The sequence below is a fragment of the Bison bison genome, unplaced genomic scaffold (genome assembly GCF_000754665.1).
Source record: "Bison bison bison isolate TAMUID 2011002044 unplaced genomic scaffold, Bison_UMD1.0 scf7180017864217, whole genome shotgun sequence".
NCBI classification, from domain to species: Eukaryota; Metazoa; Chordata; class Mammalia; order Artiodactyla; family Bovidae; genus Bison; species Bison bison.
The window spans coordinates 1,498,847-1,525,611 of NW_011494789.1; the positions used below are offsets into that span (position 1 = coordinate 1,498,847).

The 26,765-nt window shown below is 40.4% G+C and overlaps 1 protein-coding gene and 1 long non-coding RNA gene across 2 annotated transcripts in view; one reads left to right on the forward strand and one right to left on the reverse strand.

Moving 5' to 3' along the window:
• Positions 1-42: 42 nt before the first annotated feature.
• Positions 43-26,609, forward strand: LPL (lipoprotein lipase). Its single transcript, XM_010845437.1, has 10 exons — positions 43-329; positions 6,388-6,557; positions 13,142-13,321; positions 15,189-15,300; positions 16,278-16,511; positions 17,773-18,015; positions 19,260-19,380; positions 20,293-20,475; positions 21,990-22,094; positions 24,642-26,609. Coding segments are annotated over exons 1-10 (1,437 nt in total). The 5' UTR covers positions 43-241; the 3' UTR covers positions 24,643-26,609.
• LOC104992525 overlaps positions 23,908-26,765 on the reverse strand; it is a 37,892-nt gene continuing 35,034 nt past the window's right edge. The window contains exon 3 of the long non-coding RNA XR_825714.1: positions 23,908-24,010. This is a non-coding gene — a long non-coding RNA (uncharacterized LOC104992525). The remainder of the gene's footprint in view (positions 24,011-26,765) is intronic.

Consider the following 26,765-nt stretch of genomic DNA (forward strand, 5'->3'; position numbering starts at 1 on the left):
TTTCCAATCACATAAGCAGCCGTGGAGTGGAAACAGTGTCGGACTCATTTTCTCCTCCCCCACCTCCTCCTCCTCCGAGGAAACCTGCCGCTTCTAGCTCCCCACCCTCCCCTTTAAAGGGTGACTTGCTCTGTGCCAGACCGCTGCTCCAGCCTGCGCCGCCTTGGGTTCAGCGGGTCTACTGTTCTGTCCGCGCTCGCGCCTGGTGCCCTGCATCTCCTACAGAGGGACATCCCCCGAGATGGAGAGCAAGGCCCTACTTCTGCTGGCTCTGAGCGTGTGCCTGCAGAGTCTGACCGTCTCCCGCGGAGGGCTGGTCGCCGCAGACAGTAAGTGCGCGCAGACTCCCCACTTGCAGAATAGGCTCAGTGGCCATTTGCACACGTTGTGAGGATGAGAAGGAAAGAAAGTAGGAAGGGGTTGCGATGCGCACCGAGGACTCTCCTAGCCCGAGCGCTTGCCTCAGAAAGCGTCGCGGGGGTGGGATCTAGAAGGAGCACGGAAGAAATTTTTCCTCCGATCTCTCTGGGGCGGCTTCCAGTACCCCTTTCTCTCTTTCCCGCGCAGTCCTCTCTACTCCGGCTGGGGCTGAGTTCCCTGGAGCCTGGGCTCTACAAGGAAAGGAGCCGGGTAGGTCCGGTAGAGTGTGAGGGGCGGGGCCAGGGAGGAGGGAGGAAGGGCTCTGCCAGCGGTGACCTGCTTTAACCTCTCCTCTTGCAGGGGCCCTGGAATGAAATGAAGGGGGCCAAGGTGACCCTGGGTTGGCCTTGGTCGCAGCTCAGCCCCAGCCAGTGAGAGCGCGAGTAGAAAGTGGCCCCTTCTCCTGGAGAAGCCGGCCTGTGGGGGAGCGGAGGGAGGCACTGACCCCAACTCTGGACACCCCTCCTCTCCACGTGGAGGGACGTGGAGGAGAGGACGCGGAGCGAGAAGTCCTGGGTACGCGGGGTCCTGCACGCACTGGGGCGCCGGGGAAGCTGTCCAGCTTCCACTCTTGTACCCTCGGATTTACTTAGCCGCCAGCAAACCTGGTGAAGGGTTGACCACCGTTCCCCTCACCCCCACCCCCGCCGTAAAAAACGTGGCAGAGCGACCAGCAATCTGACCGCTGACTTGGAGATTGCCAGGTTTGCGCTTGGCTACCCTTACTGTCCTCGGACTGTTCTCGGAGCTGAGCCCGACTCGGGCGCCCTGCCCCGTGGTGCGGTCCGAGCTCTTGGGGCTTCTTGGGCGCCTCGGGGAGGCCACTGGCGGAATCCCAGTCACCGCTCACCAGGGTTAAGGCGTCCAGGCCAGATGTGAGTTTATTGCAGGGAAGAAGAGCGGCCAGCCTGAGACCTGCCCACGATAGAGGCAGCCTGTGTAACTTGAGCCTTGGTTCAGCTAACACACAGCAAAACTAAAAAGGCAGCTGAAGCAAGTCATAAAAAGAGGCAACGTTTTCTTTTCTCTTTGGTGGAATTGCAGTCAGGGCGTGTCTCCTGGATGTGCTTTCAGGCAGCACGTCCTGCAGCGGCTCATTTTATAGTGAAGTTTGACTTTGCTGCTAAGTTTGTCTCTGACTTTGCTATTTCAGCACAGAGTTGTGAAATAACATTTTTTAATTTATTTAAGTTGGAGTAAAATTGCTTTACCATGTTGTGTTAGTTTCTGCTGTATATGAAACAGCATTTTTGATAGGTTAAAAAAAAGGAAAGCTGATAAAAAAATTATCTTTTCTGTCTGATCAGTTTGAGAACACTGGAGGTTCAATTTGTTGTGTTCAGTCGCTAAGTCATGTCTGACTCTTTGCAACCCCATGGGCTGCAGCACACCAGGCTTCCCTGTCCTTCACCATCTCCTGGAGTTTGCTTATACTCATGTCCGTGGAGTTGGTGATGCCATCCAACCACTTCATCCTCTGTTGTTCCCTTCTCCTACTGCCTTCAGTCTATCCCAGCATTAGGAGAAAGGAGACTCAGGAGACATGGGTTTGATCCCTGGGTCGGGAAAATTCCCTGGAGGAGGGCATGGCAACCCAGCCTGGTATTCTTGCCGGGAAAATCCCATGGATGGTGGAATCCAGCAGCTAGGGTCCGTGGGGTCCCACAGAGTCCTACAGGACTAGAGCGGCTGACCAGACACACAGGCAAACATCTTACGAGGTAGCATGTGCCCCTAGATAGTGTTTTACACTATCTGAGAAAATGGGTGCAACAAACTCCAAATTCTTGTTTCAGAAAGTACATCACGGGATAATGTTACTTAGACCAAAAACACACACAAATAAGTGTCATTCACAGTTTTAAAGTATTTGTCAGACTCCCTGAGAGATTCAGGACCCTAAATTACTGGGCTAGTCAGTGTCACCTCTCTGGATTTTGCTTCCTCAGCCCTAAAATGAGGAATTTAGACCAGACTCAAAATTCTCTTAGACCTTTTAATTCCTTGAATTCCTTAATTAAGGAATTCCTTGAATTCCTTAATTACTCTTCGATGCAAATAGACACAAGTGATTAAGGAATTAAATTGGATTTAATCAATTTAATCAATCTATGTCTTTCCTAGCTATAAATGCTTTGTAAGGGAGGAATCATTTGGAAATGGACTTGAAATTAATCCCCCTCACATCCTTCCTTCCCACTCTAAATCTAACCCCCATCCCCTCTTTATATTATGCTTATCACAGCAACTCTCTGCCCTCTTTCTCCTCCAAACTAATTTAGGTAGGAATGTAAGACATTCCAGAGAAGGCAATGGCACCCCACTCCAGTACTATTGGCTGGAAAATCCATGGACAGAGGAGCCTGGTAGGCTACAGTCCATGGGGTCTCGAAGAGTCGGACACGACTGAGCGACTTCACTTTCACTTTTCACTTTCATGCATTGGAGAAGGAAATGGCAACCCACTCCAGTGTTCTTGCCTGGAGAATCCCAGGGACAGGGAAGCCTGGTGGGCTGCCATCCATTGGGTCGCACAGAGTTGGACATGACTGAAGCGACTTAGCAGCAGCAGCAGCAGTAAGACATTCAGAGTAGAAAGGAACAAGTGTGAGGAGGGAATGGTAAGTACTACCACCTCTGGGCTCTGACTATACTTCTCAATTTCTACTTCAATTTATACTTCAATTTCTAAGAAAAATATGAGGATATGGGCACTGCCCTCAGGCTCTTTTTTTTCTTGCTGCTGCTGCTGCTGCTAAGTTGCTTCAGTCATGTCCGACTCTGTGTGACTCCCTAGACAGCAGCCCACCAGGTTCCCCCATCCCTGGGATTCTCCAGGCAAGAACACTGGAGTGGGTTGCCATTTCCTTCTCCAATGCATGAAAGTGAAAAGTGAAAGTGAAGTTGCTCAGTCGTGTCTGACTCTTTAGTGACCCCATGGACTGCAGCCTACCAGCCTCCTCTGTTCATGGGATTTTCCAGGCAAAAGTACTGGAGTGGGGTGCCATTGCCTTCTCCGTTTTTCTTAGAGCCACCACAATCTCTGCAAGGCCTTCTTTAGGAAATTTGAAGAGCTCAGTAGCTACAAGTCTGTTTGACTGGCCATAGTGAATTTCTAGGCTAATATCTGAGTTAAACATGAGTGATGACAGCAAAATAGCACATAGCACCTTCAAATGAAGCAGAGCTCAGCAAGAGCATGATTGATTAATGTATGGAAAGGTGGGAGTCAGGCACCAGGGAAGATTTGGCAGTAGGAAATGTTCACTTTCTTTCTGACGATGTATTTTTAGCTCAACCCTCCTCTCTTGCTTTATTTCAGGAGAAATTAGGCTGTAGAGTTTACAGCTGCTATTTTTGCAAACGTTTTTTCCTATAAAATTGGAAAGTAAATCTGCTTGTTAGATAAGCAAGTGCCTTGTCTACATTGGAATGTCTGAAAACTCCAATCAATTCAGTCAGATAACAACACTGATTTTTTCCCCAAACCTTTTTTTGGGGGGGTCAGCATTCTATAGAAGCTGAGTCAATAACTATGACCATCAGCCTCAGAGAAGGGATGAATTGCTGATGAAGTTCTTTAGGAGTGTATGTTTGTGTGTGTCAGAGAGGAAAAACAAACAGAGAAAGGAAAGAAGTAAAAACTTTAAGAGAATGGCATTATAACTGAGCTCATATACCTCATGTCTTCACATACATGTTAATCTTATTTATCTGATAACTGTGAACTACCTTTAGAGTCACTTTGCTGGGATGCTCAATGCTCCTTCTACAATGTACCTTCTATAAGTATACCTTTAAAGGGTTTTGACTTGACCTAATTTCATCTCTGTGAGTTATTATCTATGTTAAGGTAACTCCTAGCCTTTGTTGACACACTTTGATTTTTTGTTACTTATTTAGGACTTTAGAGATAAAGATTATATAGTCAAGAAATGCATTGACTTGTAACTTACCTGATGCCCCCAAATCTCTCCTTAGTGCTTGATGAGGACACATCTGATGGTGTGATGTTACTAATATGATGAGTCGAATTCAGCCCTTATAAAGGATTAAACGTTAGACAACTGCCTCTGTAACACACACTATTCTAAGGTGGCTTTACTTCTAAGGGGATCTAGTGAAAGGTCCTTCTACTATCATTTCCATGTATAAGAAACAGTAATTTCCTTAGTAGCAGCTGAGTCAAATCAGTTCATCAGCCAGCCAGGAGCAATCCCCAGTGTATATATTACGATGACTAAACACACTGTTGACCCACAGTCAGGGTCCATCCTTCTCCCTAACTCTTCCTGGCCTAAGTCAGTTGTATGAGGGCTGGTAGAAATTGGGAAACCACACTCATCTTTAGAATGCCAAGACATCCTTAAGGGATTACAAACAACCAGGTATGTGGAAATACCTTTGGTATGTGTCAGAACACCAAGGAGAGGGAAAGACTGATTAAACACCAGCAGCATCTATAATTTCATATGCAGAATAGACAAAGAATTGAAAACATCACATAGCATATAGAGGGGTACTGTTTTCTTGTCAAAGCCTTCATTATGTTTTCTGTAACTTAAAAAAAAAATCCATGAAAAGAGAAACAGAAGTTTTCAAATACAAATTTTCTTACAAATGTATGAATTTTCTTCTAAATTTCTTTACAAGCTATATAGCCCATAGAAATGATGGTTGTGGGAAATTGGAGCTCTGAGTGATCCATATGACAATCTGGTACAAGAGTTAGAGATTTAATAGACTTTTATTTTTCATAGAAATATACAAATCCTGCCTTAATAATTTCAAAGAATATTCTTAGTCATTTCAAAACCACCAGCAACTCTAGGCCTCCATGTTGCATAATTCTAGAAAAAAAGAGACTAAAAGTGACTGTTATCCTCTGGAGTTATGCAGAGCAATAAGCTTAAATATCAGTTTGGCAACCAGGTGGTGGGTGAGATCTGTCTGCCAGACTGTTCAGGTTATTTCTGCTTTAAAAAGCTTGCTGATCGAACATGTTAAAATAAGACTGTTAAGAAGGGAAACATTAATTATTTGATACAGAGTGATGTGGGTGAAACTAACCTAGTTTGAAATTTTCTAAGGCAGTTTCTAACAATAGAAGAACTTCTTGGGCAAAATCAAAAGTAAATTGCAATACAATTTACTTAAAATGTACTTAAAATGTTTACTGTGATATAGTATGTACTTCCTACAAATACCCTGTGAAGATTCATCAACATTTAGAAGTATTGTCCAGAGACTTAAAAATAGGCCAAAGTTTTCTTTCTCTCCTGACTCAGTCGGGGCTTAATAATGAAGAGTGTATTCTTTCCATAACCACCTCTGCTGTAGTATTTTAAGCGTCAGCTTTGTGTGGAAGTCTGTGAAGACATAAGTGAGGAAAGAAACATTGGGGGAAAGAATTAATCATAATTCGTACATAGCACAGATATTTCTGAACAAATCACTAAAGCAATTTTGAACTGATGTATCTTGCCATGTGGGGAGGAGTAATTCCATACAAAATGTCCCCATGCTTCCAACTTTTCTTCTTGTTAAAATTTTAAAAATAATGCTAGTGAAAAGGAAACAGTCTTCCCTCAAACAAGCTTTGTTGTTGTTCGTTTTTGTTGTTCAGTCACTCTGTCTGACTCCCTGTGACCCCAAGAGCTACAGCATGCCAGGCTTCTCTGTGCTTCACTATCTCTTGGAGTTTGGTCAGACTCATGTCCATTGAGTTGGTGATGCCATTCAACTATCTTATCCTCTGCAAAGTGTCAGATACAACTGAGCATTGGAGCACTGTCCACTTTGAGTACCACTGGAGGATCAACCATTCTCTTGCAATCCACTTTTTTTTTTTTTTTTAGAAACAAAAATAGCATTACTGGTATTTGCTTGTGAATCTAAAACACACTAGTCCAGCAAATAAAACAAACCACCCTCTAATTAACCTCCTATCCAATTTTTCCTTTTCAGGGATTACAGGAGGAAAAGATTTTAGAGACATTGAAAGTAAATTTGCTCTCAGGACTCCCGAAGACACAGCTGAGGACACTTGCCACCTCATTCCTGGAGTGACCGAATCTGTGGCTAACTGTCACTTCAACCACAGCAGCAAAACCTTTGTGGTGATCCATGGCTGGACGGTAAGGAAGGCTCTTTAGGAAGGAGTAGACTGGCATGAACTAAGCCTTCTAACAGGCTTGTTGAGAGCCCCGTGATGGGAACCCAGTGATGCCTTTGCTTTAAACTGGAATAAAAACAGTTCTGGCTCAGGTGGGGATTGAGGAATCTAAAGCCACAAGTTGCCTACTATACAGAGTGAAGTAAGTCAGAAAGATAAAAATGCATATATATGGAATCTAGAACGCTGGTACTGATAAAATTATTTGCAGGGCAACAATGGAGATACAGACATAGAGAACACACTTATGCACCTGGGTGAGAGAGGAAGAAGAGGGTGGGATGTATGGAGAGAGTACATGGAAACATACATCACCGTATGTAAAATAGATAGACAATGGGAATTTGCTGTATGACTCAGGGAACTCACGCTAGGCTCTATAACAACCTAGAGGGGTGGGATAGGGAGGGAGGTGGGATGGAGGTTCCAGAGGGAGGGAGCACAGATATACCTATGGCTGATGCGTGTTAATGTTTGGCAGAAATCAACACAATACTGTAAAGCAATTATCTTTCAATTAAAAATAAAATTTTTTAAAGTATATAAGAAAAGCCACGAGTTCATGGGTACTTCCTCTGGACAGTGCTAGCCTTCAGTTTACCATGGTGCCTAGCTGTGACCTCAAACTGGCCATTCCCCTAGCCTTTGCTCAAGTACAGAGCAGAGTGTGGGTTAGAGGAACCAGTGGAGACTTGGCGTGATCCTGATTCATCCGGCGCATCACCCAAGTCCTTTCCTAAGGAAGATGACCTGTGAGAGTGAGGAGAGGGCTGGGGTGGAGGGAAGAGACTGTTAGTGTTCTGCTTTGCCATCCTCTAGCTCTGTGACTGGATCCAGCCACTTCTCACCACTGGGCCTCAGTTTACTATCTGTTAAAAAAAATGAATTTAGACTGGACGTCCCTCCTCTCCCAATATTCTCCAACTATAAACTTTAGGGAGCTTTTCTAGAGATGAAAGAGGACTAGCCAGGGAACTGTCATGCAAGATGATTAGCAAAGGTGAAAACTGCTTATACTTACTTTTCAAGAATATGAAAAATATAATTCTCTTTAAATATATGGTATATGGTATAGTTCTTACTTAACTAGTTTGTTTCCAATATTTTCAATCCTTAATGAACAGATTTTTATAGCTCATTAAAAAGAACTTAGATAAAATTGATGCTTAAAGAAATATTATCTTTCCATTATGTCCAGAGTTTGTGAATGTGGTAATAGATACTTAACTTCAATGAGATGAATCAGCTAATGGTTGCTATTTGTACTCCTGATTTTTTTTCCTACATAACTTAAGTGCCTTTGTTATTGACAGTGTAGGACAATTGCTATTACTTTTATAAAGATGAAGGAAACAACTAATGGATTTCACAGGAATTTTTATCTTAACAAAACACTTCTACTTGCTAGAGTTCAGGTAGTATATTATATATCTTATGATAAAGTTGCATTTTCAAATTTCTGACAGATTTTTTTACATTTTAAGAGGTTTTTATTGGAAGATATAATCTTTGGTTATTTTAGACACATTTTGGCTATATTTAGAACTTAGCTTTTAATACTTTTCAAAAAAGTTTAAGCTTAACATTCATATGACAGAAATAAATTAAATATCTCAGGTATCTCAACTTGTCCCTGAGAGAATTTTGTAATTTAGGAATTTTTGAAAAATATTTCCTCCTCACACTAAGATGACGTGACTCACCCAGTATCAGTAGATAGTGGTAATTTCTATCATTAACCCCACTGCTTAATAAGACCACTTACATTCTTCACCTGTGTCCTGACATTTCTGAGTGCCTGGGCTCAGAGGCTGGGCCACTGGCTGTGGAACTGAGTTTCATTGTGCAGAACTAGGTGGTCTGTGCAACAACTCATCTAGGCATTTCAGTGAACAACCTGGTTTCTTCAGTGGGACCACTGGGTGCAGGTAGCAAGGGAGACTTCAAGTGCAGCTGTGTGCCTGTGCTGCTGCTGCTGCTAAGTCGCTTCAGTCGTGTCCGACTCTGTGCTACCCCATAGACTGCAGCCCACCAGGCTCCCCCGTCCCTGGGATTCTCCAGGCAAGAACACTGGAGTGGGTTGCCATTTCCCTCTCCAATGCATGAAAGTGAAAAGTGAAAGTGAAGTCTCTCAGTCATGTCTGACTCTTTAGCGACCCCATGGACTGCAGCCCACCAGGCTCCTCTTTCCATGGGATTTTCCAGGCAAGAGTACTGGAGTGGGGTGCCATTGCCTTCTCCGTTTGTGCCTGTGAATCAAAGCTATTAAAAATTAGTACTGGTTTAAGGAAACTGAGAAGGAAAAAAGCTAGGAAATATTACCTTTTTGGAACTGAAGAAGGTGAGTCCTTGTCTTCCAGTCCTTTGTTGGGTTGTTGTTACTGTTCAGTCACTCAGTCATGTCTGACTCTTTGTGACCGCATGGATTGTAGCATGACAGGCTTACCTGTCCTTCAATATCTCCCAGAGATTGCTCAAACTCATGTCCATCAAGTCGGTGGTACCATCCAATCATCTCATTCTCTGTCGTCCCCTTCTTCTCCTGCCTTCAATCTTTCACAACATCAGGGTCTTTTCTAATGAGTGGTCTTTGTCTTCACATCAGGTGGCCAAAGTATTGGAGCTTCAGCTTCAGCATCAGTCCTTCCAATGAATATTCAGGACTGATTTCCTTTAGGATTGATTGGTTGGATCTCATTTCAGTCCAAGGGACTCTCAAGTGTCTTCCCCAACACCACAGTTCAAAAACATCGTTCTTCAGCACTCAACCTTCTTTATAGTCCAACTCTCACATTCATACATGACTTCTGGAAAAACTGTAGCTTTGACTAGACAGACCTTTGTTGGCCAAGTAATGGCTCTGCTTTTTAATATGCTTCTAGGTTGATCATAGCTTTTCTTCCAAGGAACAAGTGTCTTTTAATTTCATGGCTACAGTCGCCATCTGCGGTGATTTTTGAGCCCAAGAAAATAGTTTGCCATTGTTTCCCCATCTATTTGCCACAAAGTGATCGGACTGGATGCCATAATCTTTGTTTTTTGAATGTTGAGTTTAAGCCAGCTTTTTCACTCTTCTCTTTCACCTTCATCAAGAGGCTCTTTAGTTCCTCTTTGCTTTCTGCCATAAGGGTGGTGTCATCTGCATATCTGAGGTTATTGATATTTTTGTTGGGGGTTGGTGGCTCAGTGGTTAAAGCGTCTGCCTGCAATGTGGGAGACCTGGATTCGATCCCTGGGTTGGGAAGATCCCCTGGAGAAGGAAATGGCAACCCACTATAGTATTCTTGCCTGGAGAATCCCATGGACGGAGGAGCCTGGTGGGCTACAGTCCACGGGGTTGCAAAGAGTCGGACACGACTGAGCAATTTCACTTCACATCACTTCACTTCACTTCACTTATAGAAGAGTCTTATGTTAAATTTTAAAAAGAAAGGATAAGATTGTTAGGCAGTTACTAAAATTATCAGTCGCTGAAGTATTAGTCGCTGTAGGGGTAGGTTGAGTTCCTTGCCCTTTGACAGATTGCCCAACTCAGAAGCACTGATAGTACAGAAAAAATTTATAATAGGGGGTGAGAGAAAATAAGATTTTCCTGCCTTATCTGAGGTAAGCTTCTCAGCCATTTAAGGGTATGGTACTAAGTGAGGAGGTTCTGCAGCTTTGTCATGAGAAACCCAAGGGAATGCTTAGCATGCAGGGTGCCCAGGACACTTCCCAGGAGGCAGTGCAGCCACAGATGTCCTGGAGCTTGGCCACCTGCTTGTGTTTAAGTACAGGGTTCTCATTGTGATGTTGGCGCTCCTCACCACCGGCTAAAAGGAGGAGTGATTAGCATTGTGTTCTGGAGAAATGACATCATCCTCTCTGGAAAGGCAGCTGCAAATGGTGGTTAGCCTTCAACTTCCAAGAGAGGAGAAAGATGGAGCAGGACCAATTCTTTAGGGTTTTATGCTGGGCGGGCATTGCATCTGCTTCTTCCAAAGACTCAGGCTTTGCACCCTGACTGAAAGCAGCCACACAGAGATGTGTTCATAGAAGATTCCAACATGTTCCTAGTGATCTCACATCACCTTTGTGCTTTTTTGGCTTTGCTTTCTCTTCGTGCTTGAGATAGCTTATCAGTTCAGTTCAGTCACTCAATAATGTCTGATTCTATGATCCCATGGACTGCAGCATGCCACGTTTCCCTGTCCATCACCAACTCCCAGAGCTTGTTCAAACTCATGTCCTTCAAGTCAGTGATGCCATCCAACCATCTCTGTCAGCCCCTACTCCTCCTGACTTCAATCTTTCCTGTCATCCGGGTCTTTTCCAATGAGTCAATTCTTCTCATTGGGTAGCGAAAGTATTGTAGTTTTACCTTCAGCATCAGTCCTTCCAATGAATATTAAGGACTGATTTCCTTTAGGATGGACTGGTTGGATCTCCTTGCAGTCCAAGGGACTCTCAAGAGTCTTCTCCAACACCACAGTTCAAAAGCATCAGTTCTTCGGTGCTCATCTTTTTTATAGTCCAACTCTCACATCCATACATGAGTACTGGAAAAACCATAGCTTTGACTAGACAGACCTTTGTCATCAAAGTAATGTCTCTGCTTTTTAATATGCTGTCTATGTCGGTCATAGCTTTTCCTCCAAGGAGCAAGTATCTTTTAATTTCATGGCTGCAGTCACCATCTGCAGTGATTTTGGAGCCCAAGAAAATAAAGTCTGTCACTGTTTCCATATAGCTTATAGAGCGGACATCGTATCACTGCAAGTAGATTGGGAACCAAAGTGGTCACAAGAAGACATTTAGGAGTGGAGAGTAACTTCCAGATCATCTGATCCCTTTGTTTCATAGGTGCCCTGGTAAGGTTAAAACAGTGCCTGTGTTCATAGACGTAATTAGGGGAAGAACTTGGATTGGAACCAACATCTCCTGAGTCTCAGGCTTGCTTTTTCCTTCCACAAAGCACAGCAATGTGGTGAAAATTTGTCCACTTTGTTAGTGTCAGGCGTGAATCGAGAGTTCATGTTTTATCCTACAAAATAGATTAAACAGAATGGAATTATATGGCTGATTAATGTTGATATATTGCAGAAAACAACACAATATTAAGAAGCAATTATCTTCCAATTACAAAATAAATAAATTTTTAAAAAGAAAACAAATACAAATACAAACCATAAAGGAAGCAGATCTGAAAGGACCCACCATCTAAGATCAAAGTTTCAAACAAAGTCCCTCCCTTGGTTTGGGAATTCAAGAGTCTTATTTTTTTCTGTTGGCGTTTACTCTAAGAAGAATACAGGTTTTACAGATTTCCCCTTAAAAGCAGCCTAAGACATTTATTTCAGAATCTTCTTTGTCTGCTGAGTCACAACCTTTACTAGGGCTACGGTATGATCAGCTCTCAGGTTGTATTAGGGGTGGGTAGATTTAAAACAGGTTGTTGCTATGTATAGGCTCCTGGCGGGATGGCATGGAATTTTGTCATCTATGTTTTTTTTAATGTGTTCGATTATTTAAAAATAAGCATATTTGCCAAGATGTTCAGGGTCTCCTCTTTGATGGCATAAATCTTTTCACTTTGAATTTGGGGGCCTTTATCAACAAGAAGTAAAGAATTACAGATGGCAGTTTGCTTATCTCCAAAACAAGACCAATCTCATAATTTTGGAAATTTGATAATTAAACCTCATTAATTTGCACTCTGATAATCAAGAATTTGAAAGGATGGTGAACAAGTCTGAGCTGAAACTAATAATTTTCTAATGTATTAAGAGATTGCTAAATAAAATTATCTTCTGTTAGAATAGTATGTTTAAAACTATTTTCTTCACTATCACATCAAATTTTGTATGTAAATAACCCTTTATAAGAATAAAGGTATGGAATCTAGAAAGACAGCAATGATGACAATCCTACTTGCAGGGCAGCAAAGGCAACACAGACAGCAAGAAGAAACTTTTGGACACAGTGGGGAAATGAGAGGGTGGGATGATTTGAGAGAAAAGCATTTAAACATATACATTACCATATGTAGAACAGATAGCCAGTGAGAGTTTGATGTATGACACAAGGAACCCAAAGCCAGTGCTCTGTGACAACCTAGAGCAGTGTGATGGGGAGAGAGGTGGGAGGGTTCAAAGCAGGGGGACCTATATTTACCTATGACTGATTCATGTTGGTGTATGGTAGAAGCCAACATAATATTGTAAAGTAGTTATCCTATAATTAAAAATTTAAAAAAGAAAATGAAAAAAAAAGAATAAAAGGTACTCACATTCCCCAAAATATTTCTGTTGGGAAATATTTATTAACCCAATTGAAAGTATTTAAACTAAATTTCTTTTAAAATAGTCCATCATTCTACTGTAAATTTTAACTTATTCAGGTTGATCTTTCCTTTCAATACTATAAATTATTGAAGTTTTACTGATGAGCCATGGGCTTCCTATGGATTTTTTCCCCCCCATTTAATGTATGGGGTTGACATATGTATCTATTAATACAACAAGTTGTAGGTGGGCCTTTTAAGGATGCTTGTATCACCCTCTTCAGGTGACAGGAATGTATGAGAGTTGGGTGCCAAAACTCGTGGCTGCCTTGTACAAGAGGGAACCGGACTCCAACGTCATCGTGGTGGACTGGCTGTCACGGGCCCAGCAGCATTATCCAGTGTCTGCAGGGTACACCAAGCTGGTGGGACAGGATGTGGCCAAGTTTATGAACTGGATGGCGGTAAGACTGGGGGAAGGAGCCTTGTATATCCAGAACAGACCAGTTGGCTAGAGCTGAACTAACGACCGGTTTTTGTTCCTTTGTGGTAAAAAAGAGAAAGTGTCAGTTGCTCAGTCGTGTCTGACTCTTTGTGATCCTATGGACTGCAGCCTGCCAGGCTCCTCTGTCCATGGGATTCTCCAGGCAAGAATACTGGAGTGGGTTGCCATGCCTTCCTCCAGGGGATCTTCCCGACTCAGGCATCGAATCTGGGTATCCCACATTGTAGGCAGATTCTTTACCATCTGGGCCACCAGGGAAGCCCTTTATTCTTATACATTTAGATATAGATATTTTTTGGGTCAACTCATATCTTCAGAATAAGCATAGTCATTATTTTTTTCAGCTAAAAGTAGCATTATGATAAAAATGATAAAGCTATAAAACCCATAAAGCATAGTTCTGCCCTGCACTGTCCTTTGATATTTTCATGGTGAATAGATTTGCTGAGACCAAGAACTAAGTGGGCAGAACAGACAAAAGCTTGTTATTTCAGGGCAGAGGAAAGATGTCATGTTCAGCCAAATCCTTCCCTACCAGTTGGCTGGCACATGGAAATTTTATCCAGGCTTTGACCTGTTAGAATATCAATCTTTGATGAAAATTTTAATATTACTTATTTCTTAGTGTGGATTAAAGATCTGGATTTTTGTTGAGAGTTGGAGGAGTGAAGGAGATGAGCTAGGGGAAAAAAATGGCAGGAAAACTGTGTAGGATATGAAGTAGCTGAGGATCAGGAGCTTTATTCACTTTGACTCTCTGAGGTCATCCTTTGAAAATTACCTTTGGAAAGTATCTTGGGGTTGAAATGAAGATAATACTCTCACAGGCCATTATTTAAGCCAGGTACTTAAAAATAAGCTCTGTTTATTGAATCGATCATTAAAAGATAAAAGTTCTTTTCTTGACTCTTTTGCTAACCAGGAGAGTGAACTTGGGCAAATCAGATCACATTCCTGGAACTCAGACTTCTCATCTGTTGAATGAGAAGGCTGGCCCATATGTGTCCCATCCTTTGTAATAGTTTCCAATTTTAAGTCATTGCTTGAGTAACCTTAAATAATAAAGTAACACAGGGTATTTGAGTAGAAAGTGATGAGTTAAATATATATCTGTATGTGTGTGTCTATATATATATAAAAATACCTATATATAAATATGGTGCTCAGTTGCTTAGTCATGTCCAACTCTTTGTAACCCCATGGACTGCAGCCTGCCAGGCTCCTCTGCCCAGGGAATGTTCTGGGCAAGAGTACTGGAGTGGGTTGCCATTTCCTTCTCCAGAGGATCTTCCCCACCCAGGGATCGAACCCAGGTCTCCCACATTGCAGGCAGACACTTTACCATCTGAGCCACCAGGGAATCTCATATATATATATATAAATACCATATATAAATATGGTGCTCAGTCGCTTAATCATGTCCAACTCTTTGTAACCCCATGGACTGTAGCCTGCCAGGCTCCTCTACCCATGGAATGTTCTGGGCAAGAATACTGGAGTGGGTTGCCATTTCCTACTCCAATATATAAATATACACTTATACATATATTTTCAGATGTATGGAAATTCATGTTTCCATACATTTCTATTTCAGACATTTGGAAAACTCTAATTTAAATATTAGTAAGGAAAGAAAATCTCAACAATATAGTCTATGTTCCTCTTACCTATAACAAGAAATTAAAATAAATAGAGTTAGGTTTCAGTATTGCCCCTATTTTGAAAATGATATTTATTTATTTGAAACACTATTCAACTTTTATTTCTTTTAGCATTGATATTTTGCAAAGAACTATAAAACTCCTTTTTCTGTTCGTCTTCCAAAGGATGAATTTAACTATCCCCTGGGCAATGTGCATCTCTTGGGATACAGCCTTGGGGCCCATGCTGCTGGTATTGCAGGAAGTCTGACCAATAAGAAGGTCAACAGGATAACCGGTAAGAAAGCAGTGCCATTTTCTTTTAAAATAAAAGAACTGCATTGCCTGTTTCTCTGAAAGAGAATCAGGATGCTTGTCAAACAAGCATATGTGTGTTACCCTCCTGGGTATGCCTGGCCATTTGATTATCACATGGGAAGGCTCTTTTTCTGGAATAAAATAAAATTCAGACCCTTGCTCTCATGGGCTCACCATCTACTGGCAGAAGAAGAGAAACGATGCAGAGTTAAACACAGAAAGCCCAGTGGCATCTCAGAAACAAACCTTTGCTCTGTGCTTTGATAATGTATGCACACATATCTGTCACCTCTCACATGAATACTGGAGAAAAAGAAAAAGGACCTGCACCAGAGGCCATTTGGAAAAAGGAGACCTGTCATCCAGGCCAATGGCAATAGATAGTTTGGCCTGTGTAGAGAGGAAGAAAGAGCCCAACACTATTTACAAGCCTTCTAACCAGGCACAGAAATAATTTACAAAAGGGAATCAAGTCATCCTGTGTGAAAATTGTTATTTAATGATTAGTTTGAAAAATTCAAATTTTATTTGAAGAAGAGATAAGCCTTCTCTTATGAATCTCAGTAATTTAAAACTCAGTCAATACAGAATTGGAGCTGATAACAATCTGTAACTGCCAGTTACATTCAAATGATGAGCAATGGAATGCTAAGATGATACTGATGGAGACTAAAACTAATGGGAATTTAAAAATCTCTGAGTGACTTCCCTGGTGGTCTAGTGGTTAAGAATTCACCTCGCATTAAGGGAACACAGGTTCCATCTCTCCTTGGGGAGCTAAGATCCCACGTGTGGTGGAGCAACTAAGCCCACATACGTCAACTAGAGAATTCATGCAGCCCAAAGGAAAGTTCCCATGTGATAAAAAGAAAAATCCCACATGCACAACTAAGACCTCATGCAGCCAAATATATAAATAAATAAAAATCTTTGAGGACTTTTTGTTTTCCCTCTAAGGCTTAGATCCAGCTGGACCTAACTTCGAGTATGCAGAAGCTCCAAGTCGCCTTTCTCCTGATGATGCGGATTTTGTAGACGTTTTACACACATTCACCAGGGGGTCACCAGGTCGAAGTATCGGAATCCAGAAACCAGTAGGGCATGTGGACATTTACCCTAACGGAGGCACTTTCCAACCAGGATGTAACATTGGGGAAGCTCTCCGTGTGATTGCAGAGAGAGGCCTTGGAGGTAAATGTAATTCAGAAGTTAACTAAATGTAGTTGTTGTCTTAACTCTTACTGACCAAGTGCCCTACCATTCTCCTCAAGTACATAGTTTGAATATACATCTAGCCAAGATGTGTTTTTGAAGAAGTCTGTCACATTTTAGCATGCTCACCTTGGAGCCTCAATACTTCCTGGGGTCAGATAGACATTTCATCTTGTATTATATTGTAAGCTGCACTGAGTACTGCACTTGCAGTAATAAAAGGGAAAAACAAACAAACAGTGAGATGGCAAGAAAACTGCCTTGCCTTTGAAAAAGTATTGTCTTGCTACACATTAAACTTTGAATACAGTGCAAAACCAGTAGAGTTATTTTTAATTCTACTAAAAGTAAAGGACATGTCAATTAGTCCAAATTTCTTTTGCCAGCCTTTTAAAGAGATGTACAAATCACCATTCCCGAACAATAAATATTCCAACTTTTTAAGAAGAAAATACAGTTTAATATCAGTTTTTAATGTTTTGAATAATCATGTTAGTGTGTGTTAATTTTATGATTTGTTTTAACAGACCTTTGCATACCTTGTGGACAATGGGACCTACCTATAACCAATATACTCTGGTGTTTTGGGCCTATGTTATAGAATTTATAGCATAATGTTACTAATTTTAATCTGTAAAAAAGCTTATGATAAAAAGCTGTACTTTTATGACATTGCTGATTATTTCTATAATTCTATAATTATATATTTATAGAAATTATAGAAATAATACATTTTATAATTATAGAAATTATAGAAATAATTATTAAGTCTATTATTTCTATAATTTAATGTAAAAATCATGAACAGTGATACACTCCTCAATTATTCATACTATCTATGATAAAATGCTGTTAATATGGCAATTATACCTATGATGTGGTTTCTAGGGGTATACTTCCAGAAGCATCTAGAAGTATTATATACTTTCAATATAAGCAAAAGGTGTGATGAACTGGGGGAAATCAACTTCTATCTTGGATGTCCTTATTACAGCTTCGTAAACATACTCACAAATATAAGACAGCAGAAGCATCTAAAGTTCCTGATAAAATTGGCAGCTTTAACACTCTTGGGGTAGGGAAGAAGCTGCTATCAAGAGTACCTCCTTAAACAGGACCTACGATCAAGGAGATAATTTTGTTCTAACACCACATCTCAGCTATATTAGACATGCAAGATGAAACACTCATTGTGAACTGTCACAGAGTTGAAATGTTCCTTGTGTCTCTTTCTCCCCAGATGTGGATCAGCTAGTGAAGTGCTCCCACGAACGTTCCGTTCATCTCTTCATTGACTCTCTGTTGAATGAAGAAAATCCAAGTAAGGCCTACCGGTGCAATTCCAAAGAAGCCTTTGAGAAAGGTCTCTGCCTGAGCTGCAGAAAGAACCGTTGCAACAACATGGGCTACGAGATCAACAAGGTCAGAGCCAAAAGAAGCAGCAAGATGTACCTGAAGACTCGTTCTCAGATGCCTTACAAAGGTAGGCTGGAGACTGTTATAAATAGGAAAATGGATTTGATCCTATTTTTTTTTATTATCATGCTTGTTGCATCACATGTACTGATTTTGTCCATTGCAATAGAGATGATAAAACAATGTTGCTAAGTTCTGAGCCCTCATTTGTGTTTCTGTTGGTAGAGAGGAAGTTGCACTAATCCATGTTGCTGGAGTTCCTAATTCCCACTGCTAGTAAGGCCCAGGGCACAACAGCACCACCCTGTGCATCAGTTCTGCCTGCCACCATCCTCTGTGCTTGTGCCCATTAGCATGGGCCACCACATTAGTACCAGGCTCTGAGTTCATTTGAAACCATTCATACACAGTCATCAAACTATGGCCCTTGAACCAATTCCAGCCCATCATCTGCTTCTTTAAAAAAAACTTTTGTTAGAATGTAACCACATTAATTTATTTCTGTATTGACTAAGGCTGCTTTCATGCCTCCATGGCAGAGTTGAGTGGTTGAGACAGAGACTATGTGGCCCGCAAAACCTAAACTCTTTACTCTCATCCTTTGCAGAAAAAGGATGCCAACTCCTAAAATCTGCTTTGGGGCTTCCCAGGTGGCTCAGCGGTAAAGAATCTGACTACAATACAGGAGACACAGGTTCAATCCCTGGGTTGGGAAGATCTCCTGCAGAAGGAAATAGCAACCCACTCCAGTATACTTGCCTGGAGAATCCCATGGACAGAGGAGCCTGGTGGGCTGCAGTCCATGGGGTCAAAAAAGAGTTGGACACAACTGAACTACTAAACAACAAAGTCTGCTTTAAGTGAAGGCAGGAACCACCTGTATTTGAAAATAGAACTAGTCTTGAGAGGGAGGAATATACCAAACCTTCTAAGATACTCCCATTTTGTTACGAATCTGAGTCTCCTGCATTGCAGGCAGATTATTTACCATCTGAGTTGCTTGGGAAGCCCAGTACCCGATCAAAGATGATTACTTTCTGGATCTGCTTACCAAGTCAGATATACCTGGATTCTTCCTATCCACTAGAACCACACTCTTCTGCAAGGAAGTAGAATTCAAAGCCTGAATATTCTAGTAGTAAGCACTGTACAGATATGAAGCAATCTTTCTGAGTCACGTTTATAGTCATGTATGAATGCTTCCTGTTGATCACTAGTAAGATGCAGTCTGCTGTTGAGAGTGCCTGCTTGTTTGTGCTGCGGTGCTTCCATAAAGACTGATAAGAGCTTGTTCTGACTTTCTCTCTACAGTCTTCCATTACCAAGTAAAGATACATTTTTCTGGAACTGAGAGTAATACATACACCAACCAGGCCTTCGAGATCTCTCTGTATGGCACTGTGGCTGAGAGCGAGAACATCCCTTTTACCCTGTGAGTAGCCACAGAATTTTACCTTCAGCATGGGGGCTTATCATGGCACTGTTACCTGCCCTGACCATCAGTCTGAGGAACAGAAAGGGCATAGGATAACAGGCCCCAACCTTTTTGTCACCAGGGACCTATTTTGTGGAAGACAATTTTTCCACGGACTGGGAGATGGGGGATGGTTTCAGGATGATTCAAGCACATTATATGAATTGTGCGCTTGATTATTATTATTACATCAGCTCCACCTGATATTATCAGGCATTAGATCCCAGACCCCTGGCATAGGACTCCTAAAAACAGGTGTACTCAATAGGAAATTTTTTTAAAACCTTTAAATTTTTTAAAAGGCAAAAGATGTTCATTACAGTGGTACCCATAATAACATAAATTAGAAGCAAAGTAAGTGTCCAAAACTGAGGCAATGGTTAAGTGAATTGTGGTTCAACAAATCAATAAAATCAACCTAGCCTCTAAAAAGTGTAGTTATAGAAAACTAGGTAAAGCATGTTAAAAAGTGGAAGGTAAAACATAAAGTGAATAAAGAAAAAATAGAGAATTGCATGTACACTATGATTGTGACAAAGGAAACACATGTTCACTTATCAATACAAAAAGGAAGGAAATATATGAAAATGAAAATAATATCTCTAAATGATGGACTTATGAATTTTTCTCTTAGGAATTCTATTACATAATTCATATTGTTAGGATAAAATTTGGAATACTTTAAAAGGGTGTAGCCATCTTTCAAAATATGCTAAGTGCCATGGACATTCATGTTGTGTATTTTGTTGGACATTTTTTGCATTTTTAAAATACTCCCCAAACAATAAAGCTATTTACCTTTTAGGAGGAAGAAAAAGGGAAAGAATTCTGATTTTCAGAACTAACCAAATATGTTGATCTTTTATTCAGGCCTGAAGTTTCCACAAATAAGACATACTCCTTTCTACTTTACACGGAGGTGGATATTGGAGAATTGCTAATGTTGAAACTCAAATGGATTAGTGATTCCTACTTCAGCTGGTCCAACTGGTGGAGCAGCCCCGGCTTTGATATTGGGAAGATCAGAGTAAAGGCAGGAGAGACTCAAAAAAAGTAATTAATTTTTCTCCATTCACTTCCGATTCACTCAAATGTCTTTACCTAGAAATAGTATTTCTGGAGCCTCCAACATTCAGGTGAAACTTTAGTAGGCTTTGTTTTTAAAACTATATACGTATACCCACGGATTGAACCCAGCTCTCCTGCATTGTAGGCAGATTCTTTACCTTCTGAGCCACCAAGGAAGCCCCATTCAGTATAAAAGTTTTAAATCCTCTGAGGCTCTCTTTGCAATTCATTTAAAACTATATACCTATAAAATTATTATTATTATTTTTAAGAGTATTATTTTATTATTATACTAGAGAAGTAATGGTATTTCTGCATTTCATGGAAAGAAAACATAAACTGATTTGCCACAATCATTGAGTAAAGCTGAGATTAGAAGTCAAAAATTTCGACTTCTCATTTAACATTGATTCCTGCAAGCACAAAACAGTTATGCAGAGAACCTTAGTGATGCCACTGGGACATTCAGAGATTAAATCCAACCTCTTAGGACTTCCCTGGCAGTTCAGTTGTTAAGATTGGAAGTTTCCACTGCAGCGGGTATGGGTTTAGTCCCTGGTTGGGGAGCTAACCCACATGCCAAGAGAAATAGCCAAATATTTTTTTTTAATAAAATAAAAACCAACCTCTTCAAGAAGGATGAGATTCCAAGATAATCTCATCCTCTCTCCCCACCCAAATCCACATAGATCTATAAAATGAATTGCATGGAGAGCCTCAGAGGATTTAAAACTTTTACACTGAATGGGGCCTCCTTGGTGGCTCAGAAGGTAAAGAATCAGCCTACAATGCAGGAGACCTGGGTTCAATCCATGGGTTGGGAAATCCCCTGGAGAAAGAAATGGCTTACCCACTCTAGTATTCTTGCCTGGCGAATTCCATGGACAGAGGAGCCTGGCAGGCTGCAGTCCATGGGAATGCAGAGTCGGCCACGACTAAGCAACTACACTTTCACTGTCTTTCATACTGAATGTACAGGGATTTTGTAAACTTCAGTATACCATTACTGTAAATAAAAATGACTCTTTAAATTAGGATCAATAATATATTTCTCTTTTGTCATTTTCTTTTATAACCAAAGTTGGGGAGGGAAAGAAGTTGTGAATGGAGAAGCCATACAGAGTAATGTTTCTCTAGCAGGGCCAGTTGAAGGCTGATTTCTGAATTCCTTAATGCAAACACTAAGAAGTGGTAAAGTTTATCTTGTATCATCTTTTTCTAAGAGCCTGGTGATTTTAAACCTGCTCCAGGCTATCTGTATGCCAGTCTATATTAATGAACGAGCTTTATTGCCAAACAGTACATTAAGCCTGCAAATAACCATCTGATTCAGATGTGTTGCTGACTGGAATGGCCTGAGTATAAATAGTTAATTATTGGAAATATCAAAACAGTCAGAAGAATCATGTGAGTTTCAGAAAACCCTGACAGAAGCATTTATTTTTGAAGTCATTTTTATTGTTCCAATATGCTGTGTTGACATACAATTTCTTCCACAGGGTGATCTTCTGTTCCCGGGAGAAAATGTCTTATCTGCAGAAAGGAAAGTCACCTGTGATATTTGTGAAATGCCATGACAAGTCTCTGAATAGAAAGTCTGGCTGGTGAGCATCATGGGCTCAGGCTTTCTGGGTATCTTGAACTTGCTCTCCAAGGGATGCTGCTTCATGCTTTGCCCTTCACCCTGAACTAGAGTCTTGGATTGAGTCTTGTGATGAGAACCTTCAGGTGGTCTTTCTTAAAGTCTTCTGTATACACATTAGGGGGTTTCCCGATGGCTCAGTAGTAAAGAATCCGCTTGCCAATGCAGGAGATGCGAGTTCAATTCCTGGGTCGGGAAGATGCCCTAGAGTAGGAAATGTCAACCCACTCCAGTATTCTTGCCTGGGAAATCCCATGGACAGAGGAGCCTGGACGGCTACAGCCCATGGAGTCACAAAGAGTTGGACACAACTGAGCGACTGAGCATACACACACACACTCACACACACCCACGTACATTAGACCTGTCCATTTGCTTTTAGCAGTACTTCCTCTATTTTCTTTTTCCTGTTCTTTATGCCAGCTCTGGTGCACTTCATAGGTTTTATTTTACTTCTTGAATTGCCACAAAATCTTCACTTCTGTTTTTTCCTGTCCTGCAACCCTGCTCCCTTTACAGACCTGTGTGCAGAGCATATATCACAAGTTTGTAGCCATCACTGTGGCTATGGGCACAGCTCCTCCTGGGAGGTACCCAGGGGAGTGAAACATCAGCCAAAACCAGAGTCCTCCTTGACTCTAAGTGCCAGCAGATTCCAGAACAGGGAGCCAAAGGGGCAGCCACCAAGCCTCCGTCTCAAAACCCCCAAAGATGGAAAGCTTGTGGACTTAAAAGTTTAGAAGATGGTTCTCTTTTCTACCTCAAAACAACTGCCTGGATCTTTTCTACCTGACCTTTTAATCCACATGGCAGCTGTCAGCTGATTTTTCCAGAGCGTCAGTACTAAGTAGAGACTGAACATGTGACTGCCTCTCTCTCCACCACGTTCCCTCCTGGAATTCCCAAAGTATGCCACTTCCATTCCTCCACTCATCCCCTTGCCAGGTGCAAGTGCTAAAGGGTTGTAAGTATAAAGGGGGAAAGCTTAGATCATATCATACCAGCCAGTGACACGAGAAAACAATGGGAAAAGTTGGTCACAACATCATACGGAAATAGAAAAGCTAATTGCTTTTGGTTTGTCTTCCCCAGTTGCATTTACAGACAAAAGTACAGAAGAATTCTCTAATCAGAAAAAGCATATTAAAGGTTCTATGTGACATATCTCTTTTATTTTTAATTTCTATTTTATAATACAGTTTATCAATGGATAAGTATGGATTTCAGACTTTCTCTATACATGTATAATATTTACCTTCTTTTAGTTTTTTTACATTATGGCGTTATGACATATATACTTTGGACAAGATGAAGCCATCTGGATTAAAAACATGAATGTAAGAGCACTCAAGATAAACTTGAAATGGAGAATAGTTACTGGTATTGAGCCAGGGAGAATAATTGAATTTTTATCTAAGTGTATACTTCTACTAAGAGCTTCATTGCTTTGTTTTTCTTCATCACAAATCTGAGGTTCTTCATATTTGTTTTAACTCTTCAAAAGGAACTCCTATATGAAGTTTTATATATGAATTTAAGTTATGTACTGTTGCTACTGCTACTGCTACTGCTGCTAAGTCACTTCAGTCGTGTCCGACTCTTTGTGACCCCATAGACGGCAGCCCACCAGGCTCCACCATCCCTGGGATTCTCCAGGCAAGAACACTGGAGTGGGTTGCCATTTCCTCCTCCAATGCATGAAAGTGAAAAGTGAAAGTGAAGTTGCTCAGTCGTGTCCGACTCTTAGCAACCCTTGGACTGCAACCTACCAGGCTCCTCCGTCCATGGGATTTTCCAGGCAAGAGTACTGGAGTGGGGTGCCATTGTAGACAAACGTTCTTATGTATATATTATCCCAAGGTCATCCATGACTTTAATCTGTAATGTGAATTAAAAAAAAAAATCTTGAAAAATTAGGAACCAACTCATCTGTTTATCAAGTATTTCTTGTCACATTTGTGTAAGTTATAAGACTTTATCTAAGATAGTCTAGTGATATGTTCTTCATCTGATGATAAGATTACTGAAACAACAGATATTTAGGGAGTTTTTTTTTTTTTTTTTTTTTTACTCCCGAACTTTATCTAGGAGGTAATTATGACTCAGACTAATAAGCTTCTGCTGTTTCTCACCTCTGTGACTAAGTCAATGAACTAAAAGCTTCTCTCTCATCTTCTGGTAAAACTCTTTAGAAGACTCATACCACAAGAAAAGGAAAAAAAAATAGGTATTTTATTTAACAAGTTTTAGAAGTAAGAAATCTTGCTAAATTTTGAAATCATTCAATTCAGTCTTCTGAAAAGGAAACTCCTTATCAAGACATGGCTAAGTAAATACTAGACTGTCTGACTCCTATGAGCCTGCCACTTCCTCTGATTACATTTATTCTCACAACCTTTGTTCTGAACTTCTGGTTGACTACTTTTTCATCTTGAAGGTGGTGAGGGATGGAAGAGGGTTATAAAACACTAAGATAATAAATTGCCATTCTTCCTCTGTTTTCTCTCAGAAACTTGGCAAAGCTACAGAAGAAAGAACAGCATATGAATTCTATGAAGAATGAAGTAACTTTTACAAAAGATGCCCAGTGCTTTAGATGGTGAAATGTGGATTTTCCTGAGTATTAACCCCAGCTCTAGCCTTATTAGTTATTTTAGGAGACAGTCTCAAATACTAAAACTAATTCAATTTGAGGTGTATAGTGGCCAAATAGCACATCTTCCAACATTAAAAAAATAACAGATATGAAAAGCACTGCATTCTGTCCTTTGAAAAAATATGAGTTATTTAAAATGATAAAATAATCAGATCTCTTCATGTAGTAAGTTTAGCCATAGCCTAAAATTGATTAAAATCTCATTTTTAATTGGGATTCTGCGTTTTCTAGACTGATAACCTTCTCAAAGTTTTCTCCGAGTATAAATATAGGAAGTAAGTTTTTTTGCAGCGTGAGTAGGACCCGTTTACTTATCAATCAAAATCCCTACTTTCTTGGAATTACTCTCCTCTTGCCATTGGAATGTAGTCCAAGAATGAACCAGGAACTAGTGACTTGGAGATAGAAATGAAGAATAGAGTTGATAAAGCACTGAACCTTTAAACCCCCTCTACGGTTGGTTGCATCATAACTAAGTTACAAATTAAAGGAGATATATAAAGTTGAGATCAATTAAATCTTAATAAACTTAACAGTTTATGGTTTAGTATTTCCCCTTCCTTTTCCTGCTTTGTCTCAAGATTATATTTTAATAGTTTTTCCCTAGATAGGCTTTTCAACTGAGCCTGTTATCATCAGCTGATACAGAATTTTAACTACAGAGGAAAAAAAATGATACTGTAATTTTATTATCAGACTTTCAAAATTATATTCATTGAAGTCCTTTAATGTATGATAGTTACTGTTCAATTTTAGGCTTATTTCAGCCATGCTTCAGTCAGACTTTGAGCATGTCTCTTTCTTCCCTAACTTTGATAAGAAAACACGTATTCAAGATGAAACTTTGCATCATGCAAAGTCCTACAAATTTTAGACAAAGATTGTTTTTACTAAGTAAAGAAACAGAAAAGTTACAGTCAGTCATATAGTCACTGGCAGTGCTTAAAACCATTGTGGACAATGAAAAGGATCAATTGCTATATCCACGTGAATTGTCATGAAAGTTGTTTTTAACAACTAGTCAAGAGTGAGTGAACATTTATTTATAAACTAGATCTCATATTTTCAGAATGCTTTTCTATATATTATTATCAAATGATAGAGAAGTCAAATATTTCAGAGGCTATTACTGAAAATCCAAACTGTGAATGTGTGTGGGTGTCTGAACACATATTCACGTATGAAGCCCCACATACACGATTATTGCTCAGCATGGCTCGGAAGGTAAATGATTAAGAGGTACATTAGAACACACTGAGGAGAAAATGTTCCAGTGGTGCCGGAACACTCCTTCATCTGAGAGATACGGTTGTGCCTGTACAAAGTAGAGTGAATGCTGTGATTGACATCAGCCAGTTTGGAATGAATTCTCTCTAAAAATAAAATGTTGTGTGACTTGTTGTTGGCATCCCCCTTCATTGTTATAATTCATTAATTCTCGGGATTTGGGTTTTGAGCAAGGGTACATCAACTTAAGAAAGTATAAATTCAGTCAGTGTATGGCCCTGGAAACTGACTTCTACAGACTTCACTATATATATATATATCAGCAATGCTTTGACTTTCAATGTTATTTATTAGCTGTAAATATATGTGTGTATGTGTAAAGGGAGATTGTACATACTGGAAAGGTCATTGTGGCTATCTGCATTTATAGATGTTTGGTGCTAATTTTGTACATGTTTTTATCAGTGACAGTTTCACTGAGCCAACTTACTCTGATGAAACAATACAATAAAATGGGCTTTAAAAAAACACAAAACTTACTTGTGTGAAGAAATGGAATCTACTTTTAATAAAATTGACAACATTTTATTACAATGCTAAGTCATTATTTTGTATCATTTAAACCCGCCTTAAAAGAAATTTATTCTTAGGGCCAGATTAATTCAGCAAATTTTTACTGAATAATCCCTATGCTCAGTAAAAAGTACAGCTTCTAAAATTATAGTGCGCAGTATATTTTAATTTTTATAT

What these genes read in the sequence shown, in the direction of transcription:
- LPL (XM_010845437.1), top strand. Translation starts at nt 242, where the DNA reads ATGGAGAGCAAGGCCCTACTTCTGCTGGCTCTGAGCGTGTGCCTGCAG. An exon ending in TGCAGAGAGAGGCCTTGGAG is followed by an intron (nt 16,512 to 17,772) that starts GTAAATGTAATT and finishes CTTTCTCCCCAG; the next exon opens with ATGTGGATCAGCTAGTGAAG. An exon ending in GAGAACATCCCTTTTACCCT is followed by an intron (nt 19,381 to 20,292) that starts GTGAGTAGCCAC and finishes TCTTTTATTCAG; the next exon opens with GCCTGAAGTTTCCACAAATA.